Source organism: Ascaphus truei, chromosome 3 (genome assembly GCF_040206685.1).
Source record: "Ascaphus truei isolate aAscTru1 chromosome 3, aAscTru1.hap1, whole genome shotgun sequence".
Lineage (NCBI taxonomy): Eukaryota > Metazoa > Chordata > Amphibia > Anura > Ascaphidae > Ascaphus > Ascaphus truei.
Window position 1 is genome coordinate 420271452 of NC_134485.1, and position 14036 is coordinate 420285487.

At 44.5% G+C, this 14036-nt stretch overlaps 1 protein-coding gene and 1 pseudogene across 1 annotated transcript; both read right to left on the reverse strand.

Annotated features, from left to right (window-relative positions):
• Positions 1-1687: 1687 nt before the first annotated feature.
• LOC142490813 (odorant receptor 131-2-like) lies at positions 1688-5350 on the reverse strand (annotated as a pseudogene).
• Positions 5351-12871: 7521 nt separating this feature from the next.
• On the reverse strand, positions 12872-13801 carry LOC142490814 (odorant receptor 131-2-like). The gene has a single exon (XM_075593237.1). It carries the CDS (start codon positions 13799-13801, stop codon positions 12872-12874), a length of 930 nt encoding a protein of 309 aa, XP_075449352.1.
• Positions 13802-14036: the final 235 nt, after the last annotated feature.

Genomic DNA, 14036 nt, shown 5'->3' on the forward strand with positions numbered 1-14036 from the left:
TTGGGCATGCTGTCCAAACGAGAGAGCTATTGGATTTACGTGCTCAAAACCCTGTCTCCTCTAGGCTTAAATATAGACTTTGATTTGGCATCATTCCTGAAGGATCTTTAGGGATTATAATGTCTATAACCTTAAATCTATGTACCTGTATGAAATCCAATATAGTATGTTTATTCATTTTTATTAGAGTTTTAAAGTTCATAAGGAGTGAACTACTATCACTCAGTTTTAGTGTAATTGAATGTCTTGATTGTTATTTAGGACCGATCTGACCCCATCAGCTTATCACTCAGTGTTAGCTGTTTTTTGTCCAGATACTACCAATTACGTTTTATTAACCCCGCCCATTCGGGGGCGGATATTTGTTCCTTGCCTGTACTTAAGCCACTAGTGTACTAGGCTCCCACATCCGCTGAGGAAGTGACATATCGTCACGAAACGCATAGGGAGGAGGAGCCTAGTACAGTGCATGCGAGCCGGTCACCTTCTGTTTTCCTTCTGGTGTGGGAGAAAGCCACGGGCGCTGCGCTGTTGACGTCATCAATCGGCGCGTGACTGTGTGTGCTACAATCCCACGGAGCTGGTTGCAGGGTGCGGACGGCATTCGATAGCGGCACGTTTGCCCTCACAAATTGTAAGTGTGAGCAGTGCTGCTTTTTATTGTTATTAAAGTGTTTTATGCGGAGTACACTAGGCTTTTTTATTTCTCTCACCAACGACCGCTGAGGTGTATGCTGCTCCCGCGAGGGCGCCGGTCGATGTGAAGAGAGACATCTTGTGAACCACGAGGGGTCCGTGGAAATCGAGGTGAAGAAGGAGCCATGTACAGATTCTCTCCCCTGAACCAACAAGATTATATCTTGTAAGTAAGGATTTTCCACCTCTGGTTGGGGCTGTTGACCTTTGATACTGTGCAATGGTGTTTTTGTCTTTTTGTTACAGAAACCACCTGGGTATCATAATCTGAGGACCCATTAATCTAATAGAACATTGGCTGGTGCAGTACTCTATTATCAGGACTGTCACTCTATCCAGGACTGTCTTTTTGGATATGGTATTGTGACCATCAATTTCTAGCGGCGGGGACATTTTCTTTGTATATTTATATTATTAATTAGATTTGGAACGGTCTTTTGTTAATTATCCCCTTGGCTGCATTTGAATTCACACTCATCACTATTTGTTTGGTGTATTCATATCTATTCACTCAAGTCACTTATATTAATTGGATCGAGCGCTGGTAGAGAGTTTTAGTTAGTTGTAGTATGAAATATTATGTATTTTAAATAATCTGGTGCTTCAGGGCTTAATGTAGCTACAATTTGTTCAAAAAATACAATATATTGGGTTTATGATAGGTCAAGACTCTTCCTGGGTCTGTGCAGACCTACAAAGAGGACTTAATTGGGGATGCTACCACTAAAAGTGACATACAGTATACTGCTTGTTTAGAAGGCAATAAACGATCGCCAGACACCTGGGCTGTCAGCCCCAAAAGAAACTATCATTCCTAAGACATCCCTTGTGCATCACAGAAAAGGGGTTAGACACAGGTCACCGCTTATTCTATGCAGGGCTTTCGAAATCTCACAGGTCGTTTCCTCATGTGTATTGAAGCAAGTCTACTAACAGGCAAAGGTGTCACATTCTCTTGACATCATTGTACATTGTAAGGTTGCTGGTGGGTCTATTCTAAAGTGTTTGCATAAATGAAAGGTCTGAGATACCGAGGCAGACACGTGAATAGGAGAAAGTTGGTTACGGGCAAGAAAGCAAAATAATCTTTGAGGTGTGTCTCCGTAAAACGAGAGGTGAAAGCGGTCATGCATAGCAGGAGCTGGAAAGCGAGGAGTATGACCGCTTTCTCAGCCGTGAAGGCAGATTTTCTCAGCCAAGCTTCCGTGCAATCAGCATAATCCTGATGTACGTGTACACGATTATCAGGCCCACCATCGGGGGGCTGAGGATGATGGATTTTATGGTGTTTTGCACTGGAGCCTTCGATAGTCTTGCCTGGCTACAGAACACTTTAAGAGAGAAATACTTTGTCTCAACTGAGGAGCCCAGGGCAATGAAATCAGCAATATTAAGGATGAGTCCCACTGTCCATATGATTGCAACGAGAACTCTGTGGGGTGCAAAGCTCTGCATGTCTTGGTGGGTAGCAAATGGCAACAAAGCGTTCAAGGGCCATGTAAACACATGAAGTGCGCAGCTAAAACAAACTATAATGTGATAAATAGAAAAAAAGAGGAATGAACCCCAAATGCTGGTGCTCTTTCAATAGCAATAATAGAATAAATATATCATAAGGTAAATGTCCTCTTGATTCCCTCGGTTGTATCAGCATATAGGGTAATAAACTAAATTATCTTGTGAATGTCCTTAGTGTGTTTGTATATTGGTCTCACCAAGGGTGCGGGGCTAAGAAGCAGTATATCAGTCCATAATATCTGTGGGAACGTCGCTGCAGCACGTCCCACAAGATACTCACGGAGTCTTCAATAGCTTCCCTCTCAGCACCCTGTGTCTCATACTTTGACGATCAGCTGGCCGGCACTCCTGAAAGACTGTCTGTGTCCGCCTGGTGTTGCTGATTTGTGCCCGAACGCCCGCGTAGAACGCCAATGCTGCGTGCTCCAGCCGATGGGTAATGTAGAAAAAACTCTGACGCGTTTCATCTCGGTGAAGAGACTTTATCTTTTTATTATAAATATTATAAATTATTCGTCTTCACAGAGACGAAACGCGTCAGAGTATTACACTCGGTGTATGTCTATTTTCCTTTGGATGAATAAATCATCTTTTCCTTTAACTGTGCTTGGTTGATTCCTGACTTCGGATAGCAGTGACCGCCATTCCTATTATTTCTTTCTAGCGCAGTATGGCCGCGAGCAGCGGCCATCCTAGTACAGGCTCAGCGCAGGACTACATGCCCCAGCAGCCTCAGGGGCTGCACAGGCAACAGGGCTGTAGTATCCCTGGCGTGAAGGGTGATACATTTTGGCGTGCAGAGAGGCACCAGGCTGTCGGAGACAGGGAGCTGAAGAGACAGGTAGTGTCCGGGTGTCAGTGGCTCCTGGACTAGGCCTAGAGTTACCCCGCAGGCCACAGTTAGGCGCCGACCATTAGTAGTTTGTTACTGCTACAGGGAAGGCCCCGAGATAGGGACACTTCCACCATAGCATCACCGGTGTTAGTACACCAAGGACAAGATGCCGCGTGGTACGTGCGCCCTGGGTATGGGACCAGACCCAGGCCATTGATTCAGAGACTCTAATGGTGAGACAATCCAGCGGGAGTTCCCCCCATGCGGTGGATTGGAGCACGCGGAGCGGAGGAATTCTGAGAGACCTCACATCAGGGGTTCAGACGGATCCTTCTGTTGGGTGGTACCTGTGTACAAGAGTGCCCAGGGAGGTAACGTGCACCAATCGTAATGTGCACCAATGGACCAATGGGACTGACATTGGGCGAAGGACACTAGGGATACAGGTTTTACTGCATCCAAAGTTCTATGGGGATACTCCCCTGTGTTATTATTGTGTGTACTGTGTTGTCTAGGTATTAGTAGAGGTACATGTCCAGTAAATACTCCTTTATCATACCATGTATGTGTATTTATTGCTGTATTGCCCAGGGAGGGGCTTTCCCACTGTGTTAGGATCTTTTTCAGGTGGAGCTCAGGACAATTAAATCAGCAACATTAGGGATGAGTCCCACTGCCCGTATGACTGCAATGGCAGCATGAGACCTCTGTGTGGTGCAAAGCTCTGCATGTCTTAGTTGGTAGCAAATGGCTAAATAGCGTTCAAGAGCCATGACTGCCAGGTTATATGGGGTACCAATAAATGAAATAGAGCCAATAGTCACTAAGACGTAGCATAATGACAAAGGGAGGTATACCATGTGTAGCCCTGTTTCCTAGTGAATACAGTATGCTACCAATGCTGTACAACCTGTTTGGCTCGCAGGGCCTAAGCCTCCGCCACGGAGAGCCTGGGGCGCTCGTAGGAATATTGATAACCTCTTACTTGGTGCAGCGCCTCCACCTGCGATGGCTCCCACCAGAGGGGGAGTGGTTCCTCGCAGGACAAATATATATCACTCCACACACACAGCATGTAAAATAACCAATGGCTTTACTCACACCACCATAACTTTGCATAAGATCAACAGGTGTCCCTCCCTAGAGGAGACACTCATCTACTGCGTCTCACAGGACGCAATGCCCCTTTCACTGGGTGCTCCCACCCCGTGTCCAGTACCCACACTCAGTGTTCCCCCACCCTCAAGTGAGATATGTGTGTGTGACTGCGCAGCCACTATGTCCTGATATAGATATATGGTATAGTTGGTGCACTTGATGATGTTACCTGCACAGCGCTCCAGCGCCCAGGCCTGCCAAGGTACTTCACAAAGGGTCCGACGACGGTTGAATGTCCGGACTGCCGTCCGGGGCGATCCCACCCGGTCGGCGGCTGCTGCGGCTGTTGAGGTCTGAGCCCAAACCTCTGGATGGCTATGACAACAGTCTCTGGGTATACCACTCTCCTGCAGATACTAACGGGAACTGTATCCTATCTGATGGCCTGTCCCTACTTCCGCTTCACTCTACGGGGACTCAGGGCCTAACTGGGCCGGGGTATGTGGCCTAGTGTAGGGGCTGTTGCCTCCCTACACATTGAGCTCCTTCTCCTTCCTCCTCCTAGCTCGGTTCTGCCCAGGCGTGCTCTCCTATGCCACCTCTCACCCTTCCTCCCATTATTACAGCCGCCCTATTGGCTCCCTGGTGTCACCTGGTCTCGCTATGGCTGCTGGGACTCGTAGGCCCGCGCGCTCCACCCTATAGGAACCGCTCCTCTTTCGCGGCCTTTGCAACCTCTTGCTGCGCATGCGCGACCTCTGCTCCCTCATCACCTCCACGGGCTCACCGCGCATGCGCGAATACTAACATGGGGGCGCCCTATCGCTCAGGTCACTGCGGAGCCTCCGATGCCCTGAAGCACTCCCTACACGCCGCAACCTTCCTTTACTCCCAACATGCGGAGATAAGGGTAACCTGGGGGACCTGGCTACACATGTATAAGGCAGCCACCAACAGAGTGAGCCCCAGGATGAGATACCTTGTGTCATTAATGAGCATATGGACAAAAAGGACATAGCGAGTGTTCTCTCGAATATGAGCTGTGGTAAAGTAGACACAGAGTATAATTTTAAGGAAGTACAAGAAGAAGCAGAAGCAGAGGACCACCGAGATTAGAAGAGCCACCCTCACAGTCTCAGCGTTCTTGATGCTATCGATGGACACTTGGGTGAAATTGCTGTACAGAGCCGTAGAGTTCGCCATTCGCCGTAGAGTTCAGCACTTACTTCCTCACCTGCTGTTTCTGTAAGTTTCCCATTAAACCTCTTAGATTGTAAGCTCTTTGGGGAGGGATTTCCTTTCCTATTGTCTGATTTTTCTGCACTTATTGTATAATTGTAATTACCTGTACTGTATTCTTTGTGAAGCACTGAGTACACTTTTGACGCTATATAAATAAAGACATACAATAAATACAATTTGCTGAATGACCGCGGCTCCATTTTCTTGAGGTTTTCAAACTTGTAACAACAACCAAAAAAAGATTATGATCAGCGCAGAACAAGAAATCTATTCCAAGGCATGAACGTGTTGAAACATCATTTTTTATTGCTCTGTTTGTTGTTTAAAAAACAAAACAACATCCATACTTGCAGTAAATAATTAAAAAGCAAAGACAGCTGAAAACAAGAAAACAAGTCCGCAATGTAAAAAGGACAAATCTGATTTGTACAGATAAACACATTATAACAATGGTGAGGACTGTACTGCGTGCGTGTGTGGAGGGGGTTGTATTGTGTGTGTGTTTGTATTTGTTTGTGTGTGTGTGTGTTTCTCCCACACTCTGCGCCCTGATGGCAGGGGTGGAGGCGTGGGGATCCTGCTCTCTTCTATGTGACACTCCCATACCCTTCCTATTCCTCCCTCTCTTGCTTTTCCCTCCTTTGAGGCTCACTGTCCAAATCTTCTCTCCTCTCCCTGTCCATGTGGCGGTCATCTATCGCCCACCTACCTCTACTCATCCCCCTTCTGCATTTCTCACTCACTTTGAATCCTGGTTCTCTTTCTTTCTCTCCTAAGACTCCCCTGTTCTTCTCCTTGTTTGACTTCAACTGCCATATTGATGACCCCTCTCTCCCTTGGGCTTCTCGCTTTATCTCTTTAACCACATCTTTTGGCTTTCAACAGTGGACTGCAGACAGCACCCACAAAGATGGCCACTACCTAGACCTGGTTTTCACTAAAAATTTCTCTCTCTCTCCGATTTCTCCATTTCCCCCTTTCCTCTCTCTGACCATCACCTCATCTCATTCTCTCTCTCTGTTCTCCCCTTCTCCACCTCCATCTACACCTCACTTCTGCAGAACCTGTGCTCTATTAACCTACCAGCTTTAATTCCACTATACACTCCTCCCGCTCCTATCTCAGCTCTGCTCAAGACCCTCACAACCTGGTCAGGAACCACAACGCTGCCCTATCCTCCTCTCTTGATCTACATGCCCTGCTTTCTCTCTACTGTTCTCGCCCTTTGAACCCCAGACCCTGGCTAAATTCCCACACGCGCATGCTACGTTCCTGGTTTCGTTCATCTGAACGCCTCTGGAGGAAATCTCACACTCTCGCAGACTTCCTTCACTACAAATTTATGCTATCCTTTTTCAATTCTGCCCTTTCTCAGGCTTAACAAACCTACTTTTCTTCACTAATCAACATGCACAAATCTAATCCACGCCGACTCTTCTCTTTCTTTGACTCTCTACTCATTCCACCCTCTGCTGCCTCTTCTTCCTCCATCTCACCTCAGGACTTTGCCAACTATTTTAAGGAAAAGGTGTAATCCATACGCCAGCCCATCCCCTCTGTATCCTCCTCCCATCCTACACCTCTTCCTAACTCTCCTCCTGCATTCCTTGACTCTTTATCCGCTGTCACGGAGGAGGATGTGTGTTGCTGATCTCCTCTTCTCCCTCTACCACATGCCCTCTTGACCCCATCCCCTCCCATCTCCTAAAACCTCTTGTTCCTACTATAATCCCTACGCTCACACACATTGTTAACTCCTCCCTCTACTCTGGTACCTTTCCCTCCTCCTTCAAATATGCAACAGTCATACCATTACTCAAAAGCAGGAAGCTTGACCCTACCTGTCTTTCTAACGATCGACCTGTCGCCCTCCTGCCTTTTGCCTCTAAACTCCTTGAACGTCTTGTATTCTCTTGCTTGCTCCATTTTCTCAACACATATTCTCTCCTAGACCTATACAATCTGGCTTCCTTACTGCTCACTCCACTGAAACAGCCTTCAGTAAAATAACTAATGACCTTCATGCTGCCAAAGACAGAGGTCATTACACTCTTCTCATATTACTCGACCTCTCTGCAGCATTTGATACTGTGGACCACCCTCTTCTCCTTCACATTCTCCATACGCTTGGCATTCGCAACAAAGCTCTTTCCTGGATCTCCTCTTACCTCTCCCATCATACTTTCAGTGTCTCTTTTGCAAACACCTCCTCTATTGATCTCTCTGTGGGGGTACCTCAGGGCTCTGTCCTGGGACCTCTTCTCTTTTCTCTTTACACACTATATCTAGGTGATCTAATCACATCTCTTCGGTTCAAATATTACCTCTATGCTGACGACACACAAATGTACTTTTCTACCCCTGACCTTACACCTGCGGTACAGACAAAAGTTTCTGAATGTCTGTCAGCTATATTATCCTGGATGGCCCTCCGCCGACTTAAACTAAACATGGCAAAAACAGAGCTCCTCATACTTCCTCTCAAACCTGGCCCTATTTCCTCCTTCTACATTGCTGTTGGAAGTACCATCATTCACCCAGTTGCCCAAGCACGCTGCCTAGGGGTCACATTCAACTCCTTTCTCACATTCTTTTCTCACATTCAAAATGTTTCTAAAACCTGTCAATTTTTCCTCCGCAATATTACAAAGATACGCCCTTCCCTCTGTTGCTCGACTGCTAAAACTTTGACTCAGGCCCTCATTTTCTCCTGCCTTGATTACAGTAACCTCCTGCTGTCCGGTCTTTCTGCCTCTCACCTGCTGTCTCCCCTTCAATCTATCCTAAACGCTGCTGCCAGAATCACTCTACTCTTTCCTAAATCTGTCCCAGCATCTCCCCTGCTGAAATCCCCCTCTTGGCTTTCTATCAAATCCCGCATCTCACACACAATTCTCCTCACTTTTAAAGCTTTACACTCTTCTGCTCCTCCTTACATCTCAGCCCTAATTTCTTGCTATACACCATCCCGGCTCTTGCGTTCTGCTCAAGGATGTCTTCTCTCTACTCCTTTGTATCTAAAGCCCTCTCCCGCCTTAAACCCTTCTCACTGATTGCCCCACACCTGTGGAATGCTCTTCCCCTCAATATCCGACTAGCACGCTCTCTATGCACCTTTAAGACCAAACTTAAAACACAACTGCCTAAGAAAGCATATTATTTATTTATAAAATGTTTTACCAGGAAGTAATACATTGGGAGTTACCTCTCGTTTTCAAGTATGTCCTGGACATAGTTAATATGACAAATAATACATGGTTACAAATACAGTTACATAAATGAACAGGTATACATTATATACAAGACATTGCATGCACAGTTAGAGAAGATGTATATTACAGGCTTACTGTATGTAACAGTTATAGACCAGATTAAAATGTTAGTTTTGAAAGAACTTAAACTGGTGGTGGATGTGAGAGTCTCCGGTAGGTTGTTCCAGTTTTGGGGTGCACGGTAAGAGAAGGAGGAGCGGCCGGATACTTTGTTGAGCCTTGGGACCATGAGCAGACTTTTGGTGTCAGACCTTAGATGATAAGTGTTGCATGTGGTAGGGGTGAGGAGCTTGTTCAGATAGGTGGGTAGCTTGCCCAGAAAGTATTTGAAGGCAAGACAGGAAAGGTGAACTTTGCACCTAGACTCGAGTGATGACCAATCTAGTTCTTTGAGCATTTCGCAGTGATGTGTGTTGTAGTTGCATTGGAGAATGAAACGACAAATTGAATTGTAGAGGGTGTCAAGTTTGCCAAGGTGGGTTTGGGGTGCCGAGCCATATACTATGTCTCCATAGTCGATAATTTGCATTAGCATCTTCTGTGCGATACGCTTTCTGACCAGGAGACGTAGGGAGGATTTGTTCCTGTAAAGTACACCTATAGTAGTTTGGCATAGGTTTTGGATGTCAGGGCATCAATGTACATTCCAAATGTTAAGTGGGAGTCAAACCATATGCCCAGGTATTTACAACTAGTAACAGGAGTTAGGGTGGTGTTAGTTGGTTCTGATCTGGAGCTCAGTCACTGGAAGGTTTACAAATGTAGTCTTGGTTCCAAATACCATTGTTACAGTAATGTCAGTGTTTAAAAACAGTTTGTTTTGGGAAATCCAGTTTTCGAGTCTCAAAAAGTCAGACTGAAGTATGTGTTCAAGGTCGGAGAGGCTATGACTGTGTGCATATAGGATTGTGTCATCTGCATACATGTGTATTGAAGCTTCCTTGCAAGCTGTGGGAAGATCATTGATGAACACTGAGAAGAGTAGGGGCCCCAGAACAGAGCCTTGCGGGACGCCACAGGTGATATCCAAGGGTTTGGAGTTAGAGCCTGAGATGGACACATGTTGCGATCTACCTGATAGGTAGGACTGAAACCAGTTTAAAGCATGCTTCCCTATTCCAGAGCTCTGGAGTTTGTTAAGCAGGATAGCATGATCAACAGTATCAACAACCTTTGCAAAATCTAGGAATATTGCACCAGTGAGTTCACCTTGTTCCATTCCACACTGGATTTCATTGCAAACTTTTAGCAGGGTAGTTACGGTGTAGTGTTTGGGGCGAAAGCCAGATTGGAATTGGCTAGGGAAATTTGTCTTGCTATAGTAATCGCTTAATTGGGAGTGGACACATTTTTCCATGACTTTGGATAGGATTGGGAGAAGGGAGATTGGCCTGTAGTTTGAGACCGTGTTTTTGTCCCCACTTTTGAAGATTGGGACAACTCTAGCAGTTTTTCAGGTCTTAGGGATATGGCCTGCAGACAGGATAGAGTTGACTATGGAAGCAATTGGTTTAGCAATTGCTGGGGCACCAATGCTTAGGAACCTAGATTGTAGTAAGTCAGGCTATTGGCTGCTTAGTTTAAATTTGATGAGCGCTTGTGTAATCTCCTCTTCGGATACTGGGCCAAATTGAAAATTGTGGGCAGTGTTGGGAGGGGGTGGGGTTATATGGATACTCCAAGGATGAGATTCAGGTTTGTGGTTTGGGTTGCGTTTCGCTACTAAGTTAGTAGCACACCCCACAAAGTAATCATTGAATGCATTTGCCATGTCAGTGGGGTTTGTCAGAGTAATATCCCCCTTAGTGATATTACTTGGTTGTTGATGGTTAGGAGGCTGAAATATATTGCTGATAACCTTCCAGAATTTAGCTGGGTTTGATGTATTCTGGAGGAGATTGTCAGAGTAATATTGTGCTTTTGCATGCCTTGTTTGCCTTGTGCACATGTTCCGCAGGCATCTGTAGTGATTGAGATCCTTGGTAGTGCCAGTTACTTTGTAGCTTTTCCACAAGGTATCCCTGAACTGGTAGAAAGCTATAAGGTCAGTTGTAACCCACGGAAGGTGGGCCCCCATACTCTTATTCTGCGTAGTGGAGCATGGGTATCGCAGAGTTTTAAGAACTCGGATTGGAAATAGTTGAGTGCAGAATCAGGGTCTGGAATTAAGTCGATTCTTTGCCAAGGGTAGTTGGTAAGGTCAGCCAGAAACTGTTGTGGGTTAAAGTTTCTAAATGTTCTAGTGAGGAGAACTTTAGGGCTTGATTGGGGCGGTTTAATTTTTCTTACACAGTACACTATTGCATGGTCACTGAAAATGTCAGGAAGGATGTCAGAGGATTGGATTCTGCTGGGATTTGAGGAGAGAATCCAATCAAGCATATGAGTAGCTCCATGGCTGATAATTAACACCTCATACTTTTCCTAAATGTTTCATTTATGTCTGAAGCACTTCTTCCCCTTGTGTTATTTATATCTTATTATTTATATGATTGTCACTATTACTGCTGTGAAGCGCTATGTACATTAATGGTGCTACTGTATATAAATAAAGACAGACAGACAGACAGACATTTATACATGCATACATACATACATACATTGACAAACTACAATAGATTGGGGTTATGATAGGTCAAGACTCTTTCTGGGTCTGTGACTGTGCAGACCTACAAAGAGGACTTAATTGAGGAGCTACCACTAAAAGGGACATATGCGTTGTTTAGAAGGCAATAAACGATCGCCAGACCCTGGGCTGTCAGCCTCAAAAGAAACTAACATTCCTGAGACATCCCTTGTGCATCAAAAAGAGGGAGTGACACACAGGTCACCGCTTACTTGGATGACTTTATTAAAAATTAGAATTTCATGTGATGTCATCTACTGTGCATAATAAGAATTACATATGTGTAATCGTTGCAAGAAGACAAATCAAAACATAGCACACACTATATGGGTAAGAAGTGCTAAGGATAGATATCTATTTGTCATTCAAATTTAGTTGCCTTAGTCTATTGATATGATTCACATGTGTCTAGGTGTTAGAGAAGGGTATGAGTGTATTTATATAGCAAGGCACCTTTTAAACGTCTTTTTTGAGACAGGCTTTTTCTAAGTCGAAAAAACGTCAATATAGTAGCTGAACTATGACAGGGGTGTGCTTATGCATTTTCGTTTGCGGGTCACATGATCAGAGGTGTGTTGTACGTGACAATCAGGTTTTTTTATAGATGTATTATATTCAGGGCTTTTGAAATCTCACGGGTCATTTCTGCATGTGCAAGTCTACTAACAGGCAAAGGTGTCATAGTTACATAGTAGATGAGGTTGAAAAAAGACGTACGTCCATCAAGTTCAACCTTTGCTAAATTTAGACAACAGATACTTTATTCTATATCTATACTTACTTATTGATCCAGAGGAAGGCAAACAAAAAAACCCCTTAAGGGGAAAAATTAATTCCTTCCTGACTCCAAGAATTGGCAATCGGATTAATCCCTGGATCAACATCCTTCCCATGTATACTTATTTGGTATATCCCTGTATACCTTTCCCATCTAAAAAGATGTCCAACCTTTTTTTGAACAAATCTATTGTATCTGCCATCACAGTCTCCATGGGTAATGAATTCTACATTTTAACTGCCCTTACTGTAAAGAACCCTTTCCTTTGTTGCTGGTGAAATTTCCTTTCCTCCAACCTTAAGGGATGGCCCGAGTACTTTGTACTGCCCGTGGGATGAATAGTTCTTTTGAAAGCTCCTTGTATTGTCCCTGAATATATTTGTATATAGTTATCATATCCCCTCTTAGACGCCTCTTTTCTAATGTAAATAAATCTAATTTAGCTAGCCTCTCCTCATAAATTAGAATGTCCATCCCCTTTATTAATTTGGTGGCTCTTCTCTGCACTCTCTCTAGTTCCATAATGTCTTTTCTTAGGATTGGTGCCCAAAATTGTACTCCATATTCAAGGTGTGGTCTTACTAATGCTTTGTAAAGGGGCATAATTATGTTTACTTCCCTTCCATTCATTGCCCGTTTGATGCAAGATAAGATCTTTTTTGCCTTTGCAGCTACTGCATGACATTGGGCACTATTGCTAAGCCTGCTGTCTACAAGCACTCCTAAATCCTTCTCCATCAAGGATTCCCCCAATCACATGTCACATTCTCTTTACATCATTGTACATTGTAAGGTCACTGGTGCGTCTATCCTGAAGTGATTGCAGAAGAGTGCAACTTTTTTATATATTTGCGAAACACTTCGTCCCTAATACCATAAATTAAAGGACTAAGAAACCGAGGCAGACACGTGAATAGGAGGAAGTTGGTTACGGACAAAAAAGCAAAATAATCTTTGAGGTATTTCTCCGTAAAATGAGAGCTGAAAGAGGTCATGCATAACAGCAGCTGGAAAGCGTGAAGCATGACTGTTTTCACAGCCGTGAAGGCAGAAGATTTGCCAGAGCCAAGCTTCCGTGCAACCTGCATTATCCTGATGTACGTGTACACGATTATCAGCCCAACAAGGGTAAAGCTGAGGATGAGGGTGATTGATCTCATGGTGTTTTGCACTGGGGCTTTAAATAAACTTGCCCAGCTACAGATCACATTAAGAGAGAAAAACGTTGTCTCAACTGAGGAGCTCAGGGCAATTAAATCAGCAACATTAGGGATGAGTCCCACTGCCCATATGACTGCAATGGCAGCATGAGATCTCTGTGGGGTGCAAAGCTCTGCATGTCTTAGTGGGTAGCAAATGGCTACATAGCGTTCAAGGGCCATGACGGCCAGGTTATATGGGGTGACAATAAATGAAATAGAGCCAATAGTCACTAAGACATAGCATAATGACACAGGGATGTATACCTTGTATAAGACAGCCACCAACAAAGTGAGCCCCAGGACGAGATACAGTGTGTCATTAATTACCATATGGACAAAAAGGACATAGCGAGTGTTCTCTCGAATATGAGCTGTGGTAAAGTAGACATAGAGTATAATTGTAAGGAAGTACAAGAAGAAGCAGAAGCAGAGGACCAACAATATTAGAAGGGCCATCCTCACAGTCTCAGAGTACTTGTTGCTATCGACGGACACTTGGGTGATATTGCTGTACAGAGTCGTAGGGTTCGCCATTTGCTGAATGACCGCGGTTGGGTTTTCTTGTGGATTTGAAACTTGTAACAACAAAAAAAGAAAAAGTATGATCAGCGCAGAACAAAAAATCTATTCCGAAGGCATGAACATGTTGAAACATCTTAATTTGTTTATTGCTCGGTCTTTCGTTTTAAAACAAAATAAAATCCATACTTGCCGTAAATAATTAAAAAGCAAAGACAGCTGAAAATAGTCCTCAATGTGAAAAGGACTA

Excerpts from the sequence above, each read along its gene's own strand:
- LOC142490814 (XM_075593237.1), bottom strand. The coding sequence starts at position 13,801 with ATGGCGAACCCTACGACTCTGTACAGCAATATCACCCAAGTGTCCGTC.